At 42.8% G+C, this 12,221-nt stretch overlaps 1 protein-coding gene across 13 annotated transcripts in view; it reads right to left on the reverse strand.

The window, feature by feature from the left end:
* Positions 1-12,221, reverse strand: part of LOC146550887 (membrane-associated guanylate kinase, WW and PDZ domain-containing protein 1-like) — an 89,569-nt gene that overhangs the window by 10,862 nt on the left and 66,486 nt on the right. For all 13 annotated transcript variants that reach the window (XM_085260889.1, XM_085260887.1, XM_085260888.1 and 10 more), the window contains 5 exons: positions 6,841-6,875; positions 4,319-4,574; positions 1,867-1,958; positions 957-1,152; positions 511-813 (listed from right to left, as the gene is read on the reverse strand). In XM_085260889.1, the coding sequence (XP_085117015.1) occupies positions 511-813; positions 957-1,152; positions 1,867-1,958; positions 4,319-4,574; positions 6,841-6,875 (882 nt within the window). The remainder of the gene's footprint in view (positions 1-510; positions 814-956; positions 1,153-1,866; positions 1,959-4,318; positions 4,575-6,840; positions 6,876-12,221) is intronic.

A 12,221-nucleotide genomic window follows, 5' to 3' on the forward strand; every position in this document is an offset into this window, starting at 1 on the left:
TTTCTTGCCCTCAAAATGCAGTAATTCTGGGTATACACTGTTTTTGTCTCTGAAGCTGGTGATCAGGGGATAATCTATAAACTAAATTGAGCACAAGATGCTGTTCGGTGCTTTTTTTAATTACAGAAGTTTCCATTTATTCCGTCATTTACTCATTATAATCATTTCAGTACATTCTTAATAGTCACTGGCATACACACGTGTGCGTTTGTATATAATCATGACTGGAATTCTGCTTATTTTTGAATTTTTTGCCCATCCTGCTCACAGCCAGAAAGTGAATTAATGACAGAGACATGAGGATAGAAGAAGATGAAAACATCACTTGCACCAATTCAAATTACAAATGCCCGAACAATCAAACTGTTAAATCTGATTAATGTCTAAATTGAACTGTCTGTAGCTTTGAAGACAGAGCCAGGCTATAGTAAACAAAATAATTTCTCTTGTCAGACTGAATTGAAGTTGCTGTCAATCTCAACTAGCTTCAGCTCAGTCTGCCTCACTTACCAAAGGTGGTTCCAGCATCGGGCCTGGAAACTGATGACACGATGACAAAACCGAATCCTTCGTTCTCTCCTCGTTGGATCTCCACATCGTACGGTTGCAGGGAGGCCGGCACTACTGCGCTACCGCTGCCTCCTCCGCCACCACTGCCGATGCCGCTGGTAGATCCACTTCCAGAACTGACAGTGTTGAGTGAGTTCTGGCTCCCCTGGGGGGTCCGCTTGCCCTCTGTTAGACTCGGTGCCTGGGTGCTGCTGTGGTGGGAGGATGCTGGTGATGGAGGGACATCACCTTCCCCTTTTGAAACTTGGGATGAGGGGAGTGAGAATAGACTCTTTAGACTACATTTCAAGCAAGAAGCATGTGATATATTTGCATAAAATACATGTGACTGTGCGTGAGTCATGCATGAATGCACACGCTTAAGTTTTATCTAAAACTTTCCTCACCTCCGTATCCAGGGCTCTTGCGTCTGACAGTGAGATTGACATGACCCTGTTTGGCGGCCTGCTGCATCAGCTGCACCACCAGCTGGTGAGACTTGCCCACTACTGCTGTGCCGTCCACACAGATGAGCTCATCGCCCGACCGCAGGCGACCATCCTCATCTGCTGCCCCGTACTTTACTATATGCCCTATGTAGATCTGCCAAAGGGAAAGCACATTAAATGCATTGCTACAGAGTAATTGCATTAGCTTAGAAAACAAAAGATCATTCAAGACACACCGCACTGAATCCGTGTGATTTATACAGCAGCTTTTCAAAGTTTCCCGTTTCAGTACTTCAAAGTATTTGTGGCTGACACAGGAAAAACCAAAAAGGCCGGTGCAGCCTATTGGGGCGGTGGAGAAACTAGTGTGCTCTAGGCATTGTGTGGGAGAGTACACAGGCCTGCCAGAAACAAGTGCACAAATACCATGCAGCATGTTTGGCACAAACAACAAGTACTAACTCCTGTGGGGCAGACCTGAAACCTGCTGCCATTTTATTTCACTATCTGCCTTCCATTCGTCTTCTCGAAACCTTCTTTAAGACAAATATATGGCACACAACCAGAAGGAATGGTGGATAAGGCCTTTGCTGTTCTTAACAAGCTATCTATACAAATCTCCAGAGAGCAACAGCTTCAGTTAAAGAGAGAGAGTGATGCATTAGGTCTTTCTGCTATTTGGTTTAAAGGCAGACTGAAAGAGGCACAGGAAATGTAAAACACAGCGGAAACTAATGAAGCAAAGAAACTGTTAGGGAACAGAGCATTTAGTAATGGTTGTTGTGGATGGATGTATATGTAAACATAGTATTCTCATTCACAAGCAATTATAATAAACTGATGAGACTTAAAGTGAAGGAAGACTTACAGGCTCCCCAGGCTCATTTCCTCCCAATATGCGAAAGCCAAAGCCTGTATCCTTCCGCCAAAGGAAAATGTCCTGCTCCTGGCAATCTGGCACTGAAACACAAGAGAAACAGTAAGGACTCCATGGACATCAACAACCAAACCCAAACCAAAGATTTGCAGGTTCTGCTCAATTTTTCCTGCTAGAATCTATTTAGACTGATCACTGGATCCTTTTTTCTCTGATCAAATGTTCACTTGATTATGGCAAATCTGCTGATCAATAAGGCATTTGCATTTCTAACAGTGTCAGAATGAGAGCAGGCTGGATCAACAGCTGCTTGCTCCTGCCTCATGCTCATGTTCAGAGCGCAAACTAGGCTGCAAGGTCTCGGGCTGTCACCTCATCAGACCTGAAATCTAGAACTCAACGCAGAGCCCTATTATTAGCTCTCATTTACAGTCAAGTCTTTCTTGCATGCATTAATTCATAGCATCTGCCTCCCATGCACTATTTCTGTACACACACACACACACACACACACACACACACCTCCCCTCACAGTTGCATGCACGGACAGGGCAGACTGTGGAGGAGGACACAGGCAATTTGGTGTCAGTCTGTTCAACCCACAGGGCCAGTATGTACAGAAGGCACAGGCCATTTCTTCCTGCTCTGCCTGCTGCCTACACGGCTGCCACGCAAGGCCAGCAGTGAACCCATTCGTTTCAGCTTTCTAGGTCCCTCGATAAATTGCCTGGTGTGAATTAAACTGCAGCTGTTGGACTTGTAATTAACCCTCTGCTGACCCGCAACTACAGAGTAGTGATCAAAGCTCGATGTAACTAACAGTGCTGCTTTGTGACGCTTCATCATGCAACAGGTAACATGAATTCCCAAAAGCTCACCTTTCAGCCACACTGCTCTGCCACTGAAACTGTGCTCTTCTGGTGGACGCATGAATGCACCTACTCAAAAATTCAAGTTGGGTTCACTCTTATGTGGCAGCATGCACATGAATAAACATGGAAACACACAGAATCTGGGCCTCTTTTTCATTCGGCGTCTCCCTCTCTTGTTTCATTGTGTCTCCTCTCCTCCCCCACTCAATGGAAAAAAGGCTAGAGCTCCTTCAGTGGTTATCAAACAGATATACCAATCAGCTACAGCTTAAAGCAGACCTCTCCAGGCCCAGTTAATATTTAATCAGCAGCAGTCCTAGATTCTACAGGCAGCCATGATTGTTAATGCACTGCAATACACAGGATGTGGGCAGCTTGCACATCTGGCTGGGAACAGTCACAAATGTGTGACAAGCTAATGCAACAGACTTGCCAGAGACATCACTCTCTCTATTACAATGCAATCTCTGGCAATACTGAGGTTTATTTCACAGCCCATACAAATCCATCCTCCTCTTAAGTATCACCAGTGGTCCAAGTACAGGAGGCGTGAACGATGTAATTCAGCCAGAACGGGCGAGTGGAGTGCTTCTTTTTGAGGATATCCAACACTCCTCTATTTCTTGCAGACTCTTCCATTAGAAACACATAAGTGGTTTGACACCCTTACAGTGTTACCCAATGAATTATGCAAGAGTGGGCCGTGACTGCAAATGATATTGTGGAATTTTATGTGGAGACTGCCCACTTTCTAGTGTTCCAGTTTTGAATTTTCTGTTTTCCCTTCAGTAAACATGGCACAGCACATAACTGTTTGCCTACTAATAACATAAACACTTTCTTTTATAAACTTTAGGGAAAGACTATGGTAGTTGCACATCATCCTTTGGAAAACCAAACCGGGTGCACTCGCATTTCACATCCCAGAGTCTGGGGATAATATCGTGTGTGTGCGACTGACATGCACAAGCGTCACAGCAGCACTCGTCAGCTGCTTTTGTGCGTTTTCAAGGACACTTCTCTCTTGGAGGCACCTTTTGTCACAGGATCAGCTGTGACTGGTAAGCACACAATTGTTGAGCAAACAAACTAAAGGCATTAATGGACACAAATGCGCAGGTAAATGCATTTGCTGATCTACTTTAAACAATCAGAGCCTTGTCCAGGGCGTTTTTTTGCTTCATATGGGTCAGCGTAGTGGGAATCTTTTCTCCTACCTACCTTTACACAGTAGAGCTTTTTACATACCACTAAACTGACATTGCTTACTTACCTTCAATTAAATAATGTTAAATATCATACCATAGAATTTATGGAATAGAAGCCCGCACACAAAGGAAGGAAAACATAAAAAAAATATGTAGCGAAAAGCCTCAGATCTTTAAGAAGATTATTTTTTCCTTTTCGTTTTCATCTTGAATCTAAGCCATCGCATCTATACTGACAGGCTGGTACTCATTCTTACAGACGGTAAAAAAAGAATAAAGAATAAGTCCTCCTGAATTTTTAAACTCTAAAGTCTGCAAAATTTTCATATTCTTCAATTAAAAATTAAAAAAAAAAATACTCACGTCGACTCTCATACATGCTCCTGGACTGTGCCCAGATCTTAAAGGGGTCTGGCTTCTTCTGGAGGGTGAGGGTGCCATCTGCGGGATCCTGAGGGGGCAGACCTGGCAGGGGCTGGGTGGGGGCAGCAGGAGTGGGAACCACCGCCTCACTGGGCATGACAGAGGGTGGGTGGCTGGGAGAATCAGTGTGGGTGCTGCGATGACTGCACACACTGTGCTGGGAGCTGCTCTGGCTATCTTTTCTTTCTAGCTGGTGCTGGGTGGACAGAACAGAGAGAGGGAGAGAGAGAGAGAGATTGAGGTGTGTGTATATAAGCGATGGGGGCGGATATAAACATACATGCAGAAGACGGAGATAGAGGGCAGAGAGACGAGAAGAAAGGAAGAGTAGAAAGTGAGTCAATGTTAAGGGTGACATAGAGGACAAACAAGACGACTTAGAAAAAGAGTTGGAGGACAAAAAGAGAGAAAAGTATCCAAGGTCATCTTTTTTAGATGCAGCAGAACATCTCCCACTTTGACAAAAAAAAGAAAAATCTCGCCTTGGTTTCCATGGTTGCGAGACAAAGACAGACAGAAATATGAGGGAATTTTAATGAACAAAGATATTGCCTTTTATAAACCCTGTGATTCTTTGTTCATTGCAGAAGGTTCTCTGCATGAAAACAGAATCAAGGTTGGTCTGAGTTGAAACAGGAATGTGTGCCATCTGCTTTGAAAGCAAACTAAAATCTCAGCTGCAGAGAAAATAACCCACTGAAATTGGTGTACAGAGTCGGTCGTTTTAACGGAATTTTTTTTTGTTTTGTTTACTTCACGGTCATAATCACATGACAAAATAAGATGAAACACAGCCATAGTTAATTCTATCTGTTTAAGCATCAATGAAAATAACACCCATAGCACTGAATGCTTGGTTTGAGATAAAGAGAACTACGTTTTTATGGTCTAATAATGCAGTTCTATACCTCAACCTTTTGTTCTGTTCCTGTAAACAGAAAACGTGCATAGATGTTATCATGTTATTATTTGCTGATGTTCTTTTTTAACAGGTTATAACTTTAAAAATGTTCCTACGGATAAAATTACTAATAATAATTCTAATACTGAAAAAGCACAAATGTGACTACTTAATCACTTTTTCTGATATGAATAACAAAAAAAGAAAAGATATAGAAGTCTCCCAGTCTCTCACTTATCACACTATATGAGATGAAGGGTCAAATTCCAGTAATGCACTGCATTACAGCCATGTGAAATTGACTTCTTGTTTGATCACTGCAGACTTGCTTAATGAGTTGAGACAGCACGGTCTCTCTTGCATATGGAAGTTTACTGTGAGCATCTATTTAGATGCTGAACTGGAGGCAAAGCGGTTGTTCTGGGCTGACATGAAGTCGCATGCAGCGTGACATTTCACTGACATAACACAGAGGGAGGGAAAACTGGCTTTTCCTCAGTGGAAAGCTAATCCAAAGTGACAGTCAGGCTAGGCCACTATTGGTCCCACTCAACCCCCTTACAGTGCCCACCCCCTCCTCCATCCGCCACACCATGTGATCTGAGTAGGTGACACCCACAGCTCTGACGAATGCCATTTTGAAACTAATCCTAATCCCAATATCCAGCAAGCTGAGGTGAGGCTTTTAATGTTGATGAAGAGAAACTGCTGCAAGGGTGCAAGGGTTTCTGCTTCTCAAGTGGGAGGAATTGAACCTGCAACTCAACTTGGTGGCTCTCAGGGGGTAAAACAGGGTGACAGTAATTTGAGACTGTACTGATTTGTTATCAGGCTGATGAGTTGCAAAAACAAAGAAACATTTGCTTTTTGGACTCTTGAATACCTGCACTGGCCCACAAAAGACCCCTCACATTGCCCATCCAGTTTTTCTAGTTTCTTTTCTCTTATAAATAACATCTACAAGACACATTACAATCTATCAAAGTCCCCCATCCAGCTTCCCCAGCTCCCTAATTGTTTGATTCCAGTGCACTTTGGAGACATTGCCCCGTTTTCTCTCCGAGTTAGCCTCAGTGCTCCCTTTTTTATCTGTGGGCCATCACAGGCATTCACTGCTGTGGGCCAATCCATTTTTCTCGTTCTCCTCCTTTTTCTCTATCTTTTCTTCATGCTTCTTTCTCCCATTCTCCCTCGTCTGAGGCTGTGTGCCCTCCCCAACAGCTGGTCAATGTTACACTGCTCTGCCTAGGCTATGCTTAATCAGTCACAGGATGGCAGCATGGCAGGAGCGGAGGGATGTAAGGAGAAAGCGAGACAAAAAAACAGATGACAAAAAAGCAGAAAAAAAAACCCTGAGAGAAGGATGTAGGGAGAGCCAAAGTGTCAGACTGGGAATGAAGTAGAGATATGATGGCAGTAGGAACAATGGGAAGAATTTCTGAAACTGTAAAAGCGGGAGTTAGCTATCATATGTCTGTCTTTTGTTCTTTAAATAGAACTCATTTCACTCAGTGGAAAGCGCAAGGAAATGCACAAACACGAAAGAGTTCATAGTACTCACCACCAGCTTTGGACTCCTCTTGGCTGGCACCACTCCTGCAAAACATCGGCAGAGAGACAGAGAGAGCATTAATGACCTGCGGTGCTCTTGACTTGTCCCCTCTTATTAAAAACTCCCCAGGACAAACGGATGAACCCTTGATTCCTGCTGCAGAGCAGAGCGCAACTGGCCCGGTTCTGTCTCCTCTTCCTCCTCCTCCTCTCTGTTGCTTTCTCTCTGAGCAACACACTGCGCTAGGCTGCTCGCTAATCTAAGTGATCTCCGCCCCCCTACGCTCCACTCCGCGCTCTCACCCGTGCTGCTAGAAGAAGAGCTACTGATCTATCCGCATTAGACAGGCTGACCGCCTGCCGCAGCCTTGTACTGCTGGTACAAGCTACAGGTCCTCATAAGCAGCCACAGTCCTGCCTCCACAGCCTGCACAGCAGCCGTCTCCGGCACGAGAGTAAGGGCTCAGCAGTTTACGAATCATGTCAAAGGAAAGCCCGAGTTTCTGCCTTACTATGCACATCCTCTTTGTAACTACAGAGCCGCTTTCTCTCTTCTCAACTCCACTGTTTAACTCAGTGCTTACAATGAGAAGGTTTCCCTCTCTGCCCTTCTTCTTGTTCCCTCCCCCGTCTCTTCATATGTGCACCATGACTTGTTGTGCCTCTATCCCTCTCTCTCCCTCTCTCTCTCATATATGTGCCAGTTAATACAGTGTTAAGAATCACCAAGACGATCAATCTCATTTGTGCTAATGAAATATTAATACATGGGGCCAGCTGTCAGGAGAGATGTTTCACAGCAGACTAATATACATTCCCACATAATAGCCTTTCCCCACATCCATCACAATCAAACAGTTATTCAGTGGGTATGTTCCTTTACCTCTAAGACCAACCTATCGGCTCAGACTCCACCTGACTGCTTTGACCTACACACAGCTTGTGAATCGCTTTCCAAGAACGCTATTTTCCTGTCTTAAATCACCTTTGCCCGTCTCTTACTACGGCACAGTGCGCCGAGACAAAAATAGACAAATGAATGCATGAACGACGTGAGGCGGGATCGGGACAAGGAGTTGCTGTTGCCACGGCAATCAAGTCCTTCCGTATACAACGATGGCAGTCCGTTTTGTTAAGCATAAGAATTGAGCAGCAGTGCAACATATCTATATTAATTGCAGACCTTTGATCTGTTGCAGACAACTCCTCCATCTATGCTGTCAAGACCAATACAAATATAAAGCAGCTAACGGACCGGCACATGCAGGGATTATTAATGGAAACTTCCAGTGACATGAAAACACGCAACAACATGCAAGCATCCATCTTAGGCTCTTTCTGCTGCATTGGCAAAAAAATCATTAAATGTTAAAACTCTGTTGCTGCAAAGCCCCTCTCTCTACGTGATTCATAATTTATCCCTATTTTCTCTCTCCCTCTCTCTCATATTATAGGGGGGCAGCTACTGGAGCAAGTAGAACATCTCACAACTGCTGACGTGCAGAGGGATGCTTGTTTTTTGGTTTTTTTTCTTGAGCGAGAGAGAGCGTCAGAGTGAATGTGTGGGTGTGTCTAGCCCAGGATGGACATACACAACAAGGTCAGATGTCAATAATAATGGTTTCTTTTTACAGCACTGTGGAGCCAGTGTGGAAGGTTAGTGAAGATCCTTAACTTTTAAACAACCTCTGAAAATCTCCAAGCGGGCAACAACGTCACCATAATCAGCATTAAGGGTATAGAAATTGAACTCAACTATGGCCGTACGGTTGATAAATTTGAGCACGCAACTAAAGGGGAATAGAAATTAGAGGAACAAACTCATATTGACCCCTGCTCTAAATTCACCCACCGAAGTGTGTGCCAGCTAGAACGGTAGCTTTGCATCTTCATGCGTGATGCAGTCTTTAAATCTGCTTAACTTAATCTAGCATTGTGATGTTGATGTGTTGTATACATGGAATTCAAAGTTGATTGGATCTGTTCGAATGTAACATTTACGAGCAGCCGAGGCTCAGCGAAATAAGTATGCTGATTGCATGTTTGTGCACACACGCAGCTCACGAGAAGTATTAATAAATACGTAGAGCGATACACGCTATATGTGATGACGGCACACATTCAAGAAGGTGAGCGGTTATTTATGCAGAGAACACACACACACACACACACACACACACACACACACACACACACACACACACACACACACACACACAATTTACATTAGGCACCTGTTCCATAATCCTGTTGTATTCCGGTAAAACCATGCTCAATATTCCATAAATAAACGTAGTTCTCTTTAAAAGACTCTGAAATGATGATTAAGAACAAAAGGCCAACTTAAAAGGTAAGCATTTATTAATACTGAGACGATCTTTAGACGGAAAGACTAAAATAGCATCCATTAGCATTCATATGGGAAAGGATGTAAACAATCTAGAAGTGGCTTTGAGTATCAGTGTCTAGAAGGCAGATTCCTCTCCTTTTACAGTAGAGAAGTATGCTTGTGACATCACACAGCATTACAGATAAAGACGTTAATGGCATAATTACTGAACGACTCTCAAGCTGCACACAAGTTTTTTTTACTCACTTGCTTTGGATTCCCAGACAGTTAGCTACTCTATTCTCACACTGGCGTAACTGGGCATCACATGCACGTTGTACTGGGAAGTCGACAGGTTAAAGACTGTTTAGTGTCCAATAGTACTTTTGTATTTTTCAATTTTATATTGTCTATGTATATGCGAGAAAATGTGAAAATGGCTTTTCACATTAGAAAGCTGCAATATTACAACAAACCAGTTGACATTTGTGTTCAGTAGACTGAAAGTATGCATGTGAAAGAAAATCCTCTGTATGATGGAGTAGGTTTGACCTGAGATAAGGTTTGCCCCCCCCCATTGTCATGTAGGTAGAAAGTATGCATGCAGGGGGGAGCGTTCTTTTATCTTGGAGTGACAAGCAGTGAAACAGCTTGAGGGTTTTTTTAAACTGAATCTGCAGCACTGTGAGTGGCCCACTATTTCAATGTGCAACTGATGCTGTGGCCTTGGTGGGTCTATGCAGAGCCCACACAGCGTGAAGAGTGCGAATGGTCCTTCCTCCAGGTTTTCTATATACATGGTCAGAGGGTGTACAGCATGAGACAAATCTGTAAATATTTGTCCCTTCACTACATATAAGAATTGTCCCATTATCCAATGGGGTTCTCTCCATTCATCTACCCTAAATGATATTGCCTTCACTTCCTCTTCATCTCTTATTGCATTTTCCTTCTAATGCCTTTATTTCCTCTCCATTTTTATTTCTCCTTTCTTCCGGGTTTTCATTTTCTCTCGTCTTTCTCTCTGTCTCTCAGGGGACAGGAGCTCTGTGCACGATTGTCATGGCAACAACGATGGGAAGACAAGATGGAGTCATAGTTGGCCTGGCCTCCTTTACATAGAAGAATCATGCAGTTGAGAACACCAGATGTTATCTTTAAAGTTTTCTAAGAAAAAAAAAATTAAAATCTATTAAAATGCTAAAAGGTACATCTTGCAATCCACACTTCCTCATTGCACATTAGTCACATGAGAGTGGATTTATTTGTACAGTGGTTTTAGATCAGGGCAGGTAAAGTGATAAACTAGTAGAAATTAGACTCGATTTTAGAAAAATACCCGCCTGGCTCGAGAACACTATCCACAACTATGTTTTGGATTTTTAATATCTTCTGCTATGCAGGAGTTTAACATGTACTTCCTTCACCTGTACAGGGTACTTTTGCACGTCTAATTTTAATTGCACACACATTCTGCCTTCCTCTAGATCTAGACTCTTCAAAGTGTAGCCTGTAAGGCCAATAGTGCAGCAAGAGTGTAGTGAGGAAAGAACATTTTAATCATCCATAGTTCATGTCATGTTACTATCTAGCAGCACAGGTGGTGACTAAAGGAGGGTTTTTACTTCACATCTGTTTTAATCTTCACAGCAAAGTGAACCTTCCCATCTCAGAAATACAGCAGACGTTAAAACACTGCAACAACCACATCCCTAATGTTAAAAAAAACAACAACCCTAAAACCTACAATGTCCAAAATAAACCACCATCCACCTACACCTAAAGTTTTTTTGTTTTACATGAAGCATTTTTATTCTGTGAAGCCATTCAGAATATGAAGGCTCTCTAAAAATCAGTCACCAGAACTTTGAAATCCTCTGCTCAAGATGTTCGATAACTACACATTTGGAGGAGCAGCGATTGCCAATGTGGCTCTGCTCATTTCACTGTTACGTCACTGCAGGGAGCATTACAGTTATTGCAAATGCACACCCAATGTGTTCTGTCACAGAGCTTCTGAACTCACTGTGCACATTATCTCACATTAACCACCACCAAACTGCCCTGACACAGTTCAGAGCAATGCTGCCTCAGAGCGACAGGGACAAACGAGTGTACGACTCCAGAAGATGTTTTCTCACTTTGTTGGGCATATGCGATAATAGAGACAACTCAATCTGACTCTTAGAAAAAAAAACAAAAAAAAAAAAAACCCTTAAACTACGTTCGGTTTTGTTTTGCACATTTTCTCAACCTATGAAGATCTATTTCTAGTTTTGCCACCGAATATTTTGTATTAAAAGAAAAGCAGACTAAAAATTGCAGCCGGCGTGGGAAACAGAAAAATAGCTGTCATATTTGAATGGAAAACAATCCTGGTGATAAATCACTGTGATGTTCTGACCTTGTGATTTGCGCCTTCTCCTAAAACCGGACTCTGCTGACTGAGTCAGACGACGCAGATTGATGAGTCACAGATGAACCGATTAAACTTCTCTTCTAGCTGAAGTCCACCTTGTTCCTCCTCCTCCTCCTCCTCTCCATCTCAAAAACCAATCCCCTCATATATGCTCCCCTTGCTGAACTTTCAGTGCTGTTCAGCAAATCTCACACTCTCTCCTCTAATCCTCCACCTCCAGTTTCTCAAAACATGATCCCCAGTTCTCATATTTCTCATCCTCTGCTTTTCCTCTTATCTCACTCTTTTTACCTCCTATAACTGTTGTTTGGGAACAATTATGTGCTAGCTACTAGCGATCCTTGAAAGGTCACAGCATAAGTCTTAGAAAACAGAACACAAATCTCGATCAGAACAACAGTTACAACCATAAACTATTTTTCATATTTATTGGTTAATCTGTCACGTACACCTACTCATAATTTACCATAATGGCATTTTAAAATCACCTAATCGACAGTTAACGTGATCTAGTTATCGAACGGACAGCTTTTTGATAAATGCCTTCAAAGTTAATTTTCTTTTGATCAACTAAAGGTGGCTTTTTACACTCTTAAACACGTGCAAGCTATACCTGACAATACTGTACGATATCAACTTGGGC

This window comes from Mchenga conophoros, linkage group LG20, assembly GCF_057382185.1.
Source record: "Mchenga conophoros isolate Kocher_MC1m ecotype Shallow Benthic linkage group LG20, M_conophoros_male_GT1.1, whole genome shotgun sequence".
Taxonomy (NCBI): Eukaryota; Metazoa; Chordata; class Actinopteri; order Cichliformes; family Cichlidae; genus Mchenga; species Mchenga conophoros.